The sequence below is a fragment of the Adiantum capillus-veneris genome, chromosome 21 (assembly GCF_014529385.1).
Source record: "Adiantum capillus-veneris isolate H3 chromosome 21, ASM1452938v2, whole genome shotgun sequence".
NCBI classification, from domain to species: domain Eukaryota; kingdom Viridiplantae; phylum Streptophyta; class Polypodiopsida; order Polypodiales; family Pteridaceae; genus Adiantum; species Adiantum capillus-veneris.
In genome coordinates this window covers 12,932,850-12,950,163 of record NC_140951.1, presented here as the reverse complement: position 1 = coordinate 12,950,163, position 17,314 = coordinate 12,932,850, and the positions used below count along the sequence as shown (strand labels likewise).

Sequence of the window (17,314 nt, the reverse complement as noted above, 5' to 3'; positions counted from 1 at the left end):
ATTTTAAAAGCTTAAGAGAGCTTGAGAGAGGAAAGAGACATTGCTTTTATTTTTAGGCTTTTGGATTGGAAGCTTTTCGGGGCTCTGCTTTTGGCATCCCTTGTAAACAATAAATAAGTGGTGAGGGCTCACACTCTGCAGAGCATCTGGACGCAAAGTCTGAGAGTGAGAACCCGACCCACTCTTGTACTTTGAACTGATTAATACATAAAGAAATACCGAAAGGGGCTCCAGTCTTTGGGGCCGCAAATCTATTGTGAACTGTGAACTGTTTTGAAGTGGTTATTTGGTGCTATCGTGATTTATTCTTGACTTGGAGTGTCCAAGTCTATTACATGTACAAGCAGAATTTTGGCAGCATAATGGCCCCAAAGCTTACCCTGGACAATCTTCCAAGCTACGACTAGATATCACCTGTGCAGGTAAAATTTCGGCAGCACAATAGCCCCAAAACTTTCCCTTGACAATCTCCCAAGCTCTGACTCGTTTCCAATAGCATAGACCCGCTATTTCTTGCGCAAAAACAATAATTACAGCACACTGTATTTAGTGGTTTTCTCGCTGTTTTCAGTCCTAAACAGCCCCCGAACTGTCGTCTAACAGTGGGGCACTGTTCCCAGTGCTCCCGGCATCATGACGGCTGCAAAACAGTCCAAATTCAGCGCGTACGCAGCGCTCGAATCGCACCTGTCTAGTGAGGTTGTCACTCTCACCGGTGCCTGCTTTGGTGTAGCTATTAGCTACACCCATTCCTATTCAGAGAGGCTCTTGCCTCGGCACAGAAGCATAAATCCCCATAGCTGTACATCAGTCAACTGAGAAGCCCACTTGAGGGACATAACATAACTGCTCGTAGGGGAGAGAGAGAGCAGTGCGTAGCGTGCAGGCCATCACTCCTGGCACTGTATTGTACATAAGAGGGAAAGAAAGCACTCCATAGCTCTTAACCTATGACAGGAAACTTGCAAATGAGCCTCCCAGCTATAAATTCAGCGCCACTTCTTCTTGCATGAGGAAAGTGCACAAAAATGTGCCACTTGACACGTTTACAAGCTATTTCCCGTTTCGGGGTTGCCGCCTAAAAATCTCCCAACCGGTTGCCTAGTTGACTTTGCGGCAAAGTAATAAAATGTTCCCCTTGTCATACTGGAGGTAATGACGCGAACACATTTTCAGGTCCGAAATAGGAGTTCCCTAAATTTTAGGAGATGCTTCCATGGCACTCACATTGGTCATTTGACCATCAATCACCACTAGAACCACATCGAAAAATGCAATGTCGGCCAGCTATCAAGGTGATTTACACTCATAGCCCCACCATGGTTAACCTTAGTCCATTTGCCCAACTTCAGTGCTCACTAGCCGTCCTGTCTAGACTCTCACTGTCCACCTCGGGCATTGGCATTTCCAGAGGGGTGCTTTAAAACAAGTGAAATAAAATTTCCTCCAAAAAGAAATCAACAAGTAAAGTTGCCACAGACTCGTGACATACCCCCCTCTTGAAATCGCGAACGTCCTCGTTTGCATAAATATCAATCCATTAGTGTGTACAGCACTTCATGGACACCGTACCATGGTTCCATTGTCGTCTAGTCCGGTTAGGATACCTGGCTTTCACCCAGGTCCCCTGGGTGGAAGCCATCGACGGAACCATGAAAACGGCCCGTAGGGCGATAGACTTTAGCTTTCATCCGATTCTTTTAACACTTGACTTTACGACACAGAACAATGACTTAAAAGGAACCTCTAACTAAGACTGGAATTACACTTTAAAACAGAAGCACGGCCAGGAAGCTAGAATGCTCCCAAGTAGACAGTGACACCTGTCGGCCCCCAAGGTTGGCGCCCCTTTCGGTATTTCTTTTTTATCTCTCAGGAATGAGGAACAGACTACAAAAACAAGAGTCCTTGAGACCTTTATGTGTATCCAGCAAGATGGCACCTGTACAGGCAGAATTTTGGCAGCATAACAGCCCCCAAGCTTGCCCTGGACAGTCTTCCAAGCTACAACTAGATATCACCTGTGCAGGTAAAATTTCGCCAGCAAAACAGCCCCAAAACTTGCCGTGGACAGTTTCCCAAGCTCTGACTCGTTTCCAATAGCATAGACCCCCTATTTCCTGCGCAAAAACAGTAATTACAGCACACTGTATTTACTGGTTTTCTCGCTGTTTTCAGCCCTAAACAACTCCCGAACAGTCATCTAACAGTGGGGCACTGTTTCCAATGCTCCCGGCATCATGACGGCTGCAAAACAGTCCAAATTCAGCGTGTACGCAGCGCTGAAATCACACCTTTTTGGTGAGGTTGTCACCCTCACCAGTGCCTACTTCGGTGTAGCAGTTAGTTACACCCGTTCTTGTTCAGAGAGGCCCTTGCCTCGGCACAAAAGCATAAATCCCCACAGTTGTACATCAGTCAAATGAGAAGCCCACTTGAGGGGCATAACATAACTGCTCGTAGGGGAGAGAGAGAGAGCAGTGCGTAGCGTGCAGGCCATCACTTCTGGCACCGTACTGTACATAAGAGGGAAAGAAAGCACTCCATAGATCTTAACCTGTGACGGGAAACTTGCAAATGAGCCTCCCAGCTATAAATTCAGCGCCACTTCTTCTTGCATGAGGAAAGTGCACAAAAATGTGCCACTTCGCACGTTTACAAGCCATTTCCCGTTTCGGGGTTGCCGCCTAAAAATCTCCCGACCGGTTGCCCAGTTGACTTCGCGGCAGAGTAATAAAATGTTCCCCTTGGCATACTGGAGGTAATGACGCGAACACATTTTCAGGTCTGAAATAGCAGTTCCCTAAATTTTAGGAGATGCTTCCATGGCACTCACATTGGTCATCTGACCATCAATCACCACTGGAACAACATTGAAAAATGCAATGTCGACCAACTATCAGGTGATTTACACTCGTAGCCCCACCATGGCTAACCTTACTCCATTTGCCCAACTTTACTGCTCACTGGCCGTCCGGCCTAGACTCTCACTGTCCGCCTCACACCATGCAACTCGGGCATTGGCATTTCCAAAGGGGTGCTTTAAAACAAGTCAAATAAAATTTTCCCCAATAGAAATCAACAAGTAAAGTTGCCACAGACTCGTGACAGGCACCCGCCACTTGGGTTTACTTCAAGCAAATGTTTGCATCTGCTTGGCTGTCAAATGAATTTGAAGCCGACGTCATCACAGATTGGCACAGCTTACTTCGGCTATATGCAAGAGCTTGCTAGAGTACAATCAGAGGTTTTGTAAAGCGTTACTCTCGATGACCTCCTACAGATTTGTGCCATTGACAGAGCAGATAGAGAAGTAATGTTGTGGGCTCCCTAACGGGCTTCGCGATTACTGTATCAACAACAAAGTGGCTACCCTCTCTCAACTTATAGAAGTCACTAACACTCGTGTTGCCTTGTTGAGAGGAGAGGACAGTGGGTTTCCGAGTAACGAGAAACGAGGGTAGCAAAAGATAAATTTAGCGAAGAAGCCCTTTGTGAAAACGACTCTTGAAGCATCACGAGGGTCAAGAAAGGCTACCAAACACAAGGATTCAGCCGGGACTTCTGGAGCGCAGGCAAAGAAACAGAAAAGGAAGCCTTTTGTGTGCAAGTCGCTCGAGGAAAAGAAGGTCCTAATGGCTGAAAACAAATGCTTTATATGCGAGCAGCCTGGTGACTTTGTTACTAATTGTCCACACATGAAAAGACCAGCTGACTCAAATGATAAACAAGACCTGAAAGGCAAGAAGCCCAAACCCACGGCAGGTTTGGTGCCAGATATGGTGGGAGACAAGCCCAGTACAGATGCTAGTGAGTTATGGAGGGCATGGGGTAAAGTTAGGGACCAGACGGCACTCATCTTCTTTGATCCAGGTGCCAAAGCCAATTTTATCTCACCAGAGTTAGCTATGAAGCTGGGCATCAGAGCTGAAGAGATGGGGTACACAGCACACGCAGGGATAGCATGTCCTGATCACTCAAGAGTGTGTTACTCCCATTATTGGAAAGTTGCGTCTGCATATCCAGTCATATGTGGACACAGAAGAGTTCTACATCATGCCGTTGGAAGGATATGATGCGTTGTTGGGGATCCCGTGGATGTTCCGAGTGCATGGAGTCTTGGATGCCTACAACGAAAAGATCACTAGACATGATAGGGGCAAAACTCACATCTTGGATGTAAAGCTAAAAGGAGAGTCAGTCCCTATTGTATCTACTTCTGCTATCACTTCTGTAATAAAGAATCATCTTTCTCTGTACTTGATTTGTGCACGTGATGTCTCAAATAATGATCAGTCAAATTTATTTGTGTTAGATAAATAAAGGTCAACATTTTTGGAAAAGTTTAATGACTGTTTTTCTGATTCATTACCGTCGCAATTGCCGCAAGAGAGACCTGAGAACCATTGGATAGATTTGGTGCCAAGGTGTAGCCCACCAAATAGACCTCCCTACAGGGTTAGCACTGCGCAACAAAAAGAGATTATGGGCCAGGTTGTGGAGTTATCAAAGAAGGGACTTATTCAGCCTAGTTCTTCACCCTTTTGCTCCCCAGTGCTCCTACTGTAGAAGAAGCATGGCTCAGCGCGCATGTGTATTGATTACCATGCTTTGAATAAGAATACCATCAAGAATAGGTTTCCTATTCCTGAAATTGATGATATTCTCGACCGTTTAGAGGGTGCTGCAATTTTCAGTAGGATAGACGTTAAGAGTCGGTACCATCAGATTCATATAAGGGCAAAGGATGTGCACAAGACTGCGTTTAGAACGACATTTGGTCTTTATGAGTTTCTAGTGATGCCGTTTGGGCTAACAAATGCTGCTGCCACGTTCAACGGAGTGATGGACCGGACTTTCCGCTAGCATCAATAGTTTGTTGGGACGTTCTTCAATGACATGATAGTCTATTCGAAGATGGAAGAGGAGCATAGGCGTCACTTGACCATTGTGTTCGAAGAGCTGCACAGTCACAGGCTACTTGTCAATCCTAAGACAAGTGAATTCTTCCAAGAAGAGATCCACTTTCTTGGCCACATAGTCTCAAATGATGGTGTCAAAATGGATCCCGCAAAGGTCGAAGCTATTAAGACATGGCCAGACTTGAAGATTGTGCACGATGTCAGAAGCTTCTTGGGATTGTGTTCCTACTACATGTTCTTGTGTCAAAGGGTGTCTGGAACATTGTGCAGGGCATTGATGTACGTCCTGGTTCTGAGGATGTAGGCGATGTTGAGGATGTTGCAGGTCTTGCTACAAGGATTGCAGCTGTTAGAGTTGTTTTGCCTACGGCAGAACAAGCTCGTTGGGATGTTAAGGATGCGCAGATCATGCATTGATTGAGTTGTCTGTAAAGCGCACCATTGTTCCTCACATCCGTTCAGCAAAATCTGCAAAACAGGCTTGGGATATTTTAGCAGGTCTTTATGCAAGCCGCAATGAGGCTAATTTTGCAGAGATAACATCACCTCTTCACACTTTGCAAAAGAAAGAAGTCACTTTCAGATGGACCCAAAAAGAGATTTCAGCTTTTAGTCTCTTAAAGGAAAAGTTGACTTCGGATCCAGTAATTGTTTTGTCATATCTCAAGAAGTCATTTGTGGTCCAGTGTGACGTGTGTGGCAGTAGCATCGGAGCAGTGCTAATGCAAGATGGACGGGTAGTAGCTCATGAAAGCCAAATTTTGCAAGGGCCAGAGAGGACTATGCAAGTCTATGAGAAAGAGCTCTTGGCCATGATTCATGCGCTTGCTAGCTGGAAGCACTACCTCCTAGGTGTTGATTTTGTTGTCCAAACAGACCATCAGACCTTGCGATACTTCTTGACACAATCAAAGTTAACTGAAAAGCATATGCGATGGGAAACATTCTTTCCATGTTCCACTTCCAGATTATGCATGTGGAAGGCAAGAAGAATGTTGTGGCTGATGCGTTATCAAGAAAGCCACAAATTTCAGTTGTGTCAATTCCTTATCATCATGAGTTAGATGACATGAAGGAACAGTATGCCACCGATGAAGATTTTGCAAGGATCTTTGAAATTGCAAGAGGGGCAACATCATGAGCACTACCTCCTCAGAGATGGTTTTATGATAATGCATGGCAAACTTTGTGTCACTAGGCCATTGCGACATAACGTCATGGAAGAGAGTCATGTCTCACCGTATGCAGGGCATCGTGGTATTGATGCGACAGTTAAAGCGGTAGAGACATTCATCTATTGGCCTACCTTGAGGAGAGATGTGGATGCCTTTGAGCATGCATAGTGTGCCAAAAGGTCAAGTTTGATAGGCAAAAGGCACAAGGGTTGTTACAACCACTGTGGACTGTTTCCTAAGCTCAGTATGCGTTACTGTGAAGCTTTTCAAGTGCTTGACAAGATCAGCGATGTGGCTTACAGGCTGAAATTGCCTGATGCGTAGAAGATTCATGATGCGTTTCACGTGAGTCTTCTAAGACCCTTCGTGGGTGATGTGCCAGAAGATATGCCAGATGAGGATCAGCCAGAAGTTTAGTACCTAAGAAAGTTTTGGCACATAAGGACAGAAAAGTTAAAGCACAAGTTGCAAGACGTTATTTGGTGAAATTCAAGAACTATCCACCTATGGATGCAAAGTGAATGGAGGAGCATGAACTGTCAGAGTGACCAAATGTATTGCAGCTTTACCTTGAGCCTTTGGGTTACAACCTACCTATGTCCCAACCCAACGTGTGCAAAGGAGGGGTAATGATAGAGCTAGTACATCAAATGTACATATGAATTCAGTGTAACAGATGGAAATGACAAAAGTATGAAGGTCTCATTAAGTCATTTGTATCTATGTGTTACGACCTTTCTTTGCAGATACATGCGATGATAAAAGAGTGTTAATAGCACAAGATCATCAGTGGCGTGTATTTATGGTATGCAATCGAAGACGTTTGCGATTTCAAGAGGGGGTATGTCACGAGGACGTGGCAGCTGTTAACTATGTCACGAGGACGTCGCGACTGCTAAATCTTAGTTGTTGGTTTCTTTCCAATGATTTTTGTTTTATTTTTGAGACCCTCTTTTTGAAGTAGCAAACGGTCGGACATTGTATGGCCAATGTGAACGGTAGTTTCACCTGCAGACGGGAAGTGGTAGGCACTAGAATTCGTATAGTAAGAGGATGTCTAGGCTCAGTGCAAGATCATGTAGGTCCCCCCGTCGCACTTAGCAAGTTGGTGGATACTAGGAAGTGAACTCAATATAGGCATAAAGTCAAGGTGGGACTACCAATAGAAAGTATCCGACAGTTGGGCCACATTGCACTTTTGGATGCGGTCCCAATGAGGATAGATGGTGAGATGACCAGTGGGAGCCCAACGGAAGCATCTCCTAAAAATTAGGGAATTGCTATTTTGGGCCATGAAATTTGTTCGCGTCATTACATTCGGTATGACCAGGGGAATATTTAACAACTCTGCCGCAAAGTCAACTAGGCAACCAATCGGGAGATTTTTAGGCGGCAAACCCAAAAACGGGCAAATGCTTGTAAATGTGCCAAGTGGCACTTTCCTGTGTACTTGCCCTATGCAAAAAAAAGGGCACTGAATTTTATGATGGGAGAGGCCTCATTTGTAATCTGCCACAGGTTAAGAGCTATGGAGTGCTTCCTTTCCCTCTCATGTACAGTGTGGTGCTAGGAATGATGCCCTGCACACTACTCACTGCTCTCTCTCCCCCCTACATGCAGTTATGTGATGCCCCACAAGAGGGGTTTTCATTTGACTGATGTACAGTTGTGTGGGTTCATGCGCGATTGCCGAGGCAAGAGCCTCTTGCACAGGTACTGGATTAGGTAGTGGCTAATCCCCCGCAGGTACAGGTGAATTCGGAGAGGTTTCACGTGAGAAATCTCGTCCGATTCAAAGGGCAAGTAACCCTACAAGTGCGGAAGCTCGAGGACTTGCTACGGATGCAACCGGCACGTGAAACGGAGCCCGAAACAGGGAATTACAGCCTGCTGTGTATTTTTGCAGGTTTAGGGTTTTGGCCCAAAACGGTCCCTAATACCCCCAAGAGGTTCGGGGACGCGAGGGGACCGTTGTAGAGTTGAACTGGCGCATTTTCGGGGCAGAAAACAGAGAATTCAGCGTGCTGCAGATTCTCGCCAGGTTTTGCAAAGTATCCGCATGCGTCGGGAAAGTCATCTATTGCCTGGGAATACTAACTGTGAAGCGTCCTAGTACAGTTATGCTGCCGAAATCGGGCCACAACAGGTGTATTTCAGCCCGGATTATGCGGGACAGCTCGTAGGAAATCACCGGTTATATTCCCTTTGTTAAAGAATAAAGAAATACCGAAAGGGGCGCCAATTTTGGGGCCTACAGGTTGTCGCTGTCTACTCGGAGCATTCTAGCTTCCGAGCCGTGTGTACTGAATCGTTAATTCCCATCGCAGGGTTCCTTTGAACGTTCTCTCTGTGTGTGCCTAAAGTAAAGAATTTCGGGTGAAAGCCAACGCCTACTGACCCACGGTCCGGTTTCAGATTCCCCGAGGAACTGCAGTTCGGTACTTGGGCTGTCAAGTTGGTTTGGACTTGTCTCTTGAGCAGCACATTGCTCCCCTCCTCCTATCTATCAGGAGGAAGTTGTTACATTGGAGCTCCGCACTACTTTCTCTGGCAGGCAGAGTTGTAGTGGCCAACCAGGTGTTGTTGGCTACTATGTGGTACATCACTTGTTGTTGGATCTTCTCGAGTTCTTGTATCAGCCAGGTAGAGAGATTGATCAGGAACCACGGTTGTCCACGTCCGTCGAACGGAACGTCCCGTCGGTTCCGTCCCGTCCGGGTTCCGTCCGATCAAAAAAAAAGTGACCGTTGGCGGACTTTTTTGACTGTTTTTACAGCCGTTTTGTAGCGCCACGGGCTGGCAGTTTTTGAACGTTAAAAATTGAACGTTGGGGGCCTTGGAGCCTTGGCCCTTGGGGCATCATAACCCAATGTGCCATCCCACCCCCCCCCCCCCCTCCCCCCAACATCCACACACACACACACACACACAAAGCCACATGGGCTATGGTCATGGCACATGGAATTTGAATTTTGAAGCATGCTCTCTCTTTAACCCTCTTCTCCCTCTCTCCTCAAAACCTATATAAGGTTGCCCACCCTCTCTTCTTCTCCATATATCCCTCAAGCTCTCTCATTCATCTCCTTCCCTACTCAAGCTCCCTCAAGCTCTCTCCATTCATCAAGGGCCAAGGCTTCAAGCTTTGGTACTCCATCAAGTCTTCAAGCTCTCCATTACTCCTTCAAGCTCCCTTCATCTCCTTCAAGCTCTCCATTGTTCCTTCAAGGCTCAAGCTTTCTTCATCTCCTTCAAGCTCTCCATTATTCCTTAAGCTCCCTTCATCTCCATCCATCTCCTTCAAGCTCTCCATTACTCTAAAGTTCTCTCATCACTCCCCATCCCTCAAGCTCTCCATAATGCCGCCCGCTCTTCATGAAGCCTTCAACAAGCATTGCCGCTACTTTGAAAGGGTGAAGAAGAAGCGAAATGTTTGCAAATGGTATTGCAAATATTGCCCGAAGACCATGACCTCAAGCTCCACCCGCCTTATCATCCACTTGACCAAGGTGGGAGGCGAAGCGGGTCCTTGTCCGAATATCCCCGAAGACATTCTCCACGAGTGCAAAGCAAAGTATCTCCCCTTGAAGACGCGCAAGGCGGTTGCAAAGGCATCGGAGGAGGTGGTTCCGCCGAACCATGATCTCACCAATTCGGGAGAGGATGCTTCTCCAACAATGTCCGTTGCATCCGGCGGCGCTACCATGGCCTCCACCGAGGGTGGTAGCGTCTCAAAGAAGAGCAAAAGAAGTCATGGTGGGCGACCTCCAAAGCAAGCTACTCTTGCACAAACGGTGGGTGGAACTTCCGGTCCATTGTCTTTCCTCAAAGAGAGGCAACGACAAGCGGAGATAGAGATTGCACGCACCATCATTGAGTGCAATCTCTCTTTTCATATTCTTCGCACGGATCGTTGGAAAAGCATGGTGAAGGCTATTGCCGCGGTTGGTCCATGTGAAGGGTGGACGGGAGTGTCATACCATGACATGCGCACCAAAAAGCTTGATGAACGGAGGGCACGAATCGACAAGTCTCTTGACCCCGTGCGTGCCGCATGGGTAAAGTATGGTTGCTCTATTCTCACCGATGGATGGAGTGACCGCAAGAAGAGGGGAATCATTAATATCCTTGTCTCATGCCCTCTTGGCACCTACTTCTTGCGAGCGGTTGATGCGGGAGCAAGGGGGAAAAAGGTCACGGGTGCCTTCATTTACCGCCACATTCGTCAAGCCATAAAAGAGGTAAAATTTTTGATTCCACTCTCAAGTATCTACTATTTTCAATTTTGTCTTTTGCCTTGGCTCTTCTCACTTTCCCTTCTTTCTCCATATGTAGATCGGTCCAAGCAACGTCATTCAAGTAATCACTGACAATGCCTCCAATTGTGCTACCATGGCCAAAAAGCTAGAGGCGGAGTATCCACACATAGTATGGACTCCATGTGCATCACATTGCATTGACCTCCTCTTGGAGGACATTGGCGACCTACCTTGGGTAAAGGACATTCTATCCCAAGCCCTCTCCATCGTCAACTTCATCAACAAAAAGGTGAGAGTACTTGCGATATATCGCACTTACTCCGGCTTGGAGTTGAAGAAGCCTTCCGCAACACGCTTTGCCGCTATGTGGCTCCTCCTTGAGCGCCTCTATGATGTGCAAACCAACTTGCAAAAGACAATGGTCTCGGATGAGTTCAAAGCATGGATTGAAGAAGAGACCCAATCATCCCAACAAGATGCAAAGGCCATCCAACGGCTTTGCTTGAAGGAGGAGTTTTGGCAAGAGGTCAAGGGTCTTGTCATGGTGGTATTGCCATTGTATAAGGTGCTTCCGATGACCGACATGGAAGGGTCTACCATAGGTCTCCTTTACCACTTCATGGAGGAGGCTTACAAGGAGATTGAGAGATCCACCATTCTTGATGGAGCACCCGATGGTTCACGGTAAACATATCACCTTATAATTTATGTACATTGTAAGTTGTCTTTTTCTATCTACGGTTCTACCCTTCCATGCTTGACTATCTTTCTCTCTCTCTTTGTAGTGATGTGTTGGAGGACTCTCCAAAGAGAGATGACATTCTCTTCCTTGTTAAAAAGCAGTGGGATTGGATGAGGCGACCAATCCATGGCTTTGCCGCCCTCTTGCATCCGGCTTTCAAAAAGCCATCAATCTTTGCGGATCAAGCACTTCAAGAGGAGCGCGACAAGTACCTTACAAAGATACTCAATGAAGAACACCATGGAGAGTTTCTCCAACAGCTCATCAACTATGGAGACCAAAGAGGCACGGCATTCGCTTCCTCGGTGTGTTGGAAGAGGGATTCGTTAGTGAAGCCTCTTTTTTGGTGGGAATGTTTTGGCTATCAATTCCCTCACCTTCAAAGGGTGGCATTGAGGGTTCTTGGACAGGTATATCATATATATTAATAATTATACATAATACCATACCATAAATTATAAATTTATAATCTCAATCATGTCATCATTTGACATTCATCATTCATGTGACATGTCACATAAGTCACCTCTGAATTGAAAATTCCCACAATTCAAATCTCATGCCTCTCTTCTATCATCTATGTGCTCTAGGATTGCTCATCGGGTGCATGTGAGCGGAATTGGTCGGCGTTTTCTCTTATACACACCAAGATCCGCAACAAGCTTTCTACGAAGCAATTGGAGCAGCTTATCTATTGTCGCTCCAATTTACGCATGTTGAGGTCCATGCACGAGATGCCAATGGCTAGGTAGGTAATTGAGTTGGCTACATCATACTCTTTATTTATGCTTTCACATGTATGATGTAATATGTATGATGTATCATGTGCTCATATTTTTGGCATACCAAATTGCTAACTCCATTAATCTTCTTGCATGTTGTAAATGACAAATAGGTGAATGTAGATGAATGCAAGCTCTCCATTGAGACTCTTAAGAGTCTCAACAAAGATCGCGATCCAGAGGAGGAGCAAATATTTCGAGACCTCTACTTGGAGTTGGAGGAGATTGATCGCCGTGTCTCTCGCACACGGTCCCGCAAGAAGGTGGTTGTGCGAGCTTTGGCAACTACAGGTAGAGGAGCTTCCAATTCGGTTGCTCGTGGGAGTCGAAGAGCGTCGGCACGGACACCCAGGACCTATGTGCGGCGAGGCTCGGGTAGCGGATCTACTATGGCGGACACCACTTTGGAGAATGTGTCCATTTCTAGACGTGCAGATCCTAGAGAGCCAGAGTTTGATGATGAGGGCAACATCCTTAGTGAGGGAGATTATGGTCTTGCATCTAGTGCATCTGATGCAAGTAGTGATGAGGATGATGCAGCTACCTCTAGCTCAAGCTCGGACCACAACTCCGGTGATGAGAGCGATATGAGCACTTAGAACTCTCTCTTTATGCTTTAAAGTTTGTACACATGGGCCATGAGACTATGAGTTGTGTCACTACTTTTTTGTACTAGTTTTTGTCACTTGTATCTCTCGAGCCTCGACTCTCTACTTATGTAATGAATTATGAAATCAAATGCAATCATGATCATCTTTTTTCGAACATTGCCGTTTCCAATGTCCATGGCCAAATCTTTAATGTTCTTACTTGTAAGACATCTCCTTTGAGTTGTATGTACTTAATACTAAGTAGTTACTCATAATAGAGTAAAAGCTCTGAAAAATATATGATTTATTTTTTTGCATCGTACGTTACGTCAACGTACGTCTAATTTTTTTTAGTTCGATTAGTACCGCACGTCTTCGTACGTGTAACCATCGTACGTGACCGTACGTGTCAACTATGTCAGGAACTTCCTTTGGTCAGGGTGTGCCACTCAGATCGCCCGAGCCAAAGTGGCTTGGCAGGTCATCACTCTTCCTTGTTCTCAGGGAGGGCTTGAGATCATCGACCCAACACAGCAGAGCAGAGCCCTTCTTTGGGAGTTCATCGTCAGAGGACTTCTTCCAGGTGAGGAGCCCTGGAAGGAGTTCTTGCTGCAGCGGCTTCGTGCTAGGGTGCCTCAGGCTGGAGGCCCTTGGCGACCTTCGACTAGATGGATTTTCAAGGAGATGCGCAGAGTTGGCTTGAGCAAGAGACTAGAGGACCACTTCGCTGTGAGTTTGCTCCGATCTTGGGAGCATCTGCAGCAAGGCCTACAGCAGTGTCAGCCTACTTGCACGGAGGAGCGCCTGAGACAGCTCCTTGTTTAGAACCCCATGGTTAGCAGTCAGAGAGGCCACTTGGTGGGTAGTCGGCCGCATGTTTCTTGGGGTCCCATGACAAAGGGTCCAGCACGCTCTTTAGGTGACTAGTTACAACTTTCAGGTTTGTCAGAGGAGCTTTAGGGCTTTCAGCTACAGGGCATGAGAGGGGTGTAGAGCATGTGTCAAGATATCTCAGAGGCAGTACCAGCTGACTGGCTCACCCCTCTCGAGCCAGCAGCGCCTAGATGGATGGGAGCCTTCACACGACTCGAGGTTTTCATCTCATTTCGGGCTTGCTCAGAGACTATACCCTCCCTGTTTTTCTAGATACAGGGCGAGGGACGCTTACACCGAGTTGCAATAGAGGCCCCACAGGTGGCAGAGTGCTGTTTCCAGAGGATCCGAGTGGTGGGCATCTGTGGGAGGACTTGTGTGATTGATCTGACCTAGCAGCTCTTGAGACTGGACATTGGAGACTATGGGCTTGGGAGAGCTGTCCACTGGCACCAGTACAGTGGGATCCTGGAGAGTGGCTTGTTGGGGTTAAGGCCTATGTCCCTTAATCGGTCGCCCAGATCATGGGCGCCTGCCCACTATTACCCTATACTTATAGTAAGTATACTGTATAGGGGGAGCTGCCACTTCACAGTCTCCCCACCCACATTCTGTGTGTGTCTCCTTCTCTCTCTCACTCTCCGTCTGTGGTGCTCCCCGATCCCCTTCAATTGGTATCAGAGCATTGGTGACCGCGGAGAGCACGACGGCTTTGAGAGCTTCGAGGCGATAGCTCGCTCGCTCTCGATGGTAGAGAGATTAAGAAAGCTTAGAAGCTTTGTGAGAATGCAATGGGAGCTTGTGAGCTCAGTTGAGAGTGATGTATGCTCTTGTGGAAGCTCAAAAAGGAGTGTTGAAGACTGTGTGTAAGTGAAGGTGCTGCCCTAAAACTGTGTGCGCAGAAACACTGTTTTCAGATTCGTTTTTCTCCTTGTAGAATGCAGATCTGAGAATTCTGTCCGCGATGCCCATCCGTTTCGACGTGGTCTACAACTTTGCAGAAGAAACTTTCTCCAAATTCCTCACCGTTTTGATGATATTCAGCTCAGACTGACTGTATACAGAAATTCCAGATTTTCTGTTGTCGCATTGTGTGCGAGTTTGATGCACTTTTGGAAGCACGGGAGATGCTTGAAATTGAGTGCATAAATTCTGAGCTGAAGATGCAATTGCAGCTTGTGTTAAGCTTGTGGTTTGAGGGTTTTTTGGTAGACTTGGGCAACGAAGTACAGAGGCGTTTACACACCACCGAGGCGTTCTCTTGAGAGACGCAGTTTTCTGGAGCACACGGGTGGAGCTTCTTTCACTGGTTTTCACAGGATGCTTGGCAGTGTACGTTTGCCGATGGATCGGTGCATGCGATAGTAGGTGCAGGAGATGTGAGACTGTCATTACCGAGTGGTGCATCTTACTTGTTACGACATGTGCGCTATGTACCAGATTTGACAGTGAGTTTGATCTCGATTGGTCAGCTTAGAGATTGTGGATGTCAGATTTCGCTACAAGAGCGAGATTATGCGTATCATTTATGTGATCTAGGTAGAGAGTGCGGGTTGCACTCAGCATTTGTGTGCGGTGTTCTCTACAGGTGGGAGAGTTGTGCGTGTGTATGCATTGGGTTCGCTAGTGATTGCGAGAGGTGCCAGGAGTGGTATAGGTTACCCATTGCATGTGGATCACGAGAGAGACGGTGTTGTCTCTGTGATCATGCAGCCAGGTAGAGAGCGAGAGAGCAGGCAAGTCTCTTTTGCTTGTGGGTTGCAGGATGCTTTGCATGGAGTGCAGAGCAATGACCTTGTTGTGCAGGTTGCGTCTACGGATGCACAGGTAGAGCGGGACAGCTCTAGTGAGTCACAACAGGATGAGTCATCAGAGGTGATGACAGAGATGACTCACATGGATGCTGAGATGTCGGCTATTGTGGAGTCATTTCTTGATATGCTTATGCCAGAGCTTGATGCAGATTCGGAACAGATGGATACTCTTGGTACCCATGTGATATGTGGTGGGCACGAGGAGTCACTCCAGAGCTCGGAGTCAGAGTGCCATGGTCTCTATGATAGGGGACAGGATTGCCATGAGTTGAGTTCTGAGTTGAAGGTGGCAGAGGTTGCCAGGGTTGCATCAACGTTTGGTGTCCTCATGTACGAGATGCTAATCTCGAGGCCCGACATAGCAGTTGCAGTGGGAGCATTTGCAGCAGGGTTGATTAGTTGTTCGATGACTGATCTCGGCATAGAGCATAGGGGAGGTTTGCAGGTATTGGAGCGTTACTTGCAGAAGTGCATGAGCTCTTGTAGACTCTTTGCAGAGCTTGGAGCTAGCTCTATGTGGCTTCCGCAGCGGGATGTTTGTCTATCAGTAGAGCCGGATGCACTAGCTCATCGAGAGTGAGTGGGCATAGGTTGAGAGAATCTCTCACCTTCTATTGGTTGTACACTAGTAGATCTTGCTTAAAGGCACATTGGCCTTTAAGTGGGAGGTTGTTGGGATTAAGGCCTATGTGCCTTAATCGATCGCCCAGATCATGGGCGCCCGCCCACTGTTACCCTATACTTATAGTGAGTATACTGTATAGGGGGAGCTGCCACTTCACAGTCTCCCCACCCACATCGTGTGTGTGTCTCCTTCTCTCTCTCACTCTCCGTCTGTGGAGCTCCCCGATCCCCTTCATGGCTTTGGAGGGACCCTTTCTCCTTTGCAGACTACCCAGGTGTCCCTTTCTTTCAGTACACAGTTCGATTGGGACGTCACATACTGGCAACACAGAGAGAGGCTCGCCCTGCTGCAGCACCTCATTGGCAAGAGGAGGGTCTCACAGCTGAGTTCGTGGCAGCTTTTTGGGAGAGGTTGTGGGACTCCAGACAGCCAAGGCGAGTCACTTCGTTCCAGTGGCTGGTCGCGCACAGAGCTTCAGCAGTTGGGAGCTGGCTTGTACATAGTGGTCTCTCGGCCGTATGTGCAGCTTGTGACCATCTTGTGGAGAGTCAGTGTCATTGTCTTTGGGATTGTCCTTTGGCACAGCAGGTGTGGCTTCGTGTTCTTCGATTGATGCCAGCTCTTTCCACGCCTGGGCAGTACACTTGGGGGGCAGCTGCTTGGTCCACTCTCACGGGTCGGGCACTTCAGTTTGAGCTATCTTCCACCAGCAGGATGATACTGATACGGGGGGGCGACCTACACTCCAGCCTGCCACGAAAGCTTACTCCACAGGACTGGTGCAGTGAGAGAGAGGAGAGTTGGGAGCTCATTAGTGGCCTAACACTCGTTCATCTCGCGGGCCCGCTGCTTCCGCATCTTCAAGGCTCGCCCTATACCACCAGCAGAGACTGTTCGGGATCTTTGGCTGGAGCTGATCCATACCCTCAGAGGACAGCTCGAGAGACTCCAAGGCAGTTCCAACCGCATGCGGGAGTGCAGAGAGGCTTTCCTTCGACTCTGGCGTCCTGGGCCCTTTTCCACCATGGTCCACGGTGTGCTCGGATGGCACTACCGTCCTCCTATGTGGCTTTTCCCTCTTCCCATCTCTTGATTTAGCCTCATTGTACATATGTTGTTTTTTCATTGGGAGAGTCTCCCCATCATGATTGTTGTAGACCTCTCTTGTAGAGGAGGCTGCAGTCCTATGGGCAATTTCATTAACTAATAGAAGGATCTTTTTCTCGGGAAAAAAAAATCTAAGGAGTATCTGCTAGGTCCACCTCCTCTATCCACTTCGCATACAATGCCAGATAGTTCTTAAACTTGACTAAGAACTACCGTATCACTTTACCTTTCGCTTTCCTTCATAGTCACAAGGGACGCATCCCAAGGATTGGGGACGGAAGACAAGGCTCGAATGGATTTTTAGTGTAAAAAAGAGGGCGCGATGGCAAGTGGGGATGGGACGGGAAGCCCCAAAATGGACATCCCCTGTGACTATGCTTTCCTTTCCATGTGAGCCAATATCTGTTCTGGAACGAAAATCTCCTCGG

The 17,314-nt window shown here is 47.4% G+C and overlaps 2 protein-coding genes across 3 annotated transcripts in view; one reads left to right on the top strand and one right to left on the bottom strand.

Moving 5' to 3' along the window:
• The window catches only part of LOC147430560 (ARM repeat superfamily protein), a 230,405-nt gene that overhangs the window by 60,829 nt on the left and 152,262 nt on the right, over positions 1–17,314 (bottom strand). The window lies entirely within an intron of this gene.
• LOC147430564 (uncharacterized) lies at positions 9,454–11,107 on the top strand. Its single transcript, XM_086494505.1, has 2 exons — positions 9,454–10,335; positions 10,430–11,107. Exons 1-2 carry the CDS (start codon positions 9,454–9,456, stop codon positions 11,039–11,041), a joined length of 1,494 nt encoding a protein of 497 aa, XP_086350631.1. The 3' UTR covers positions 11,042–11,107.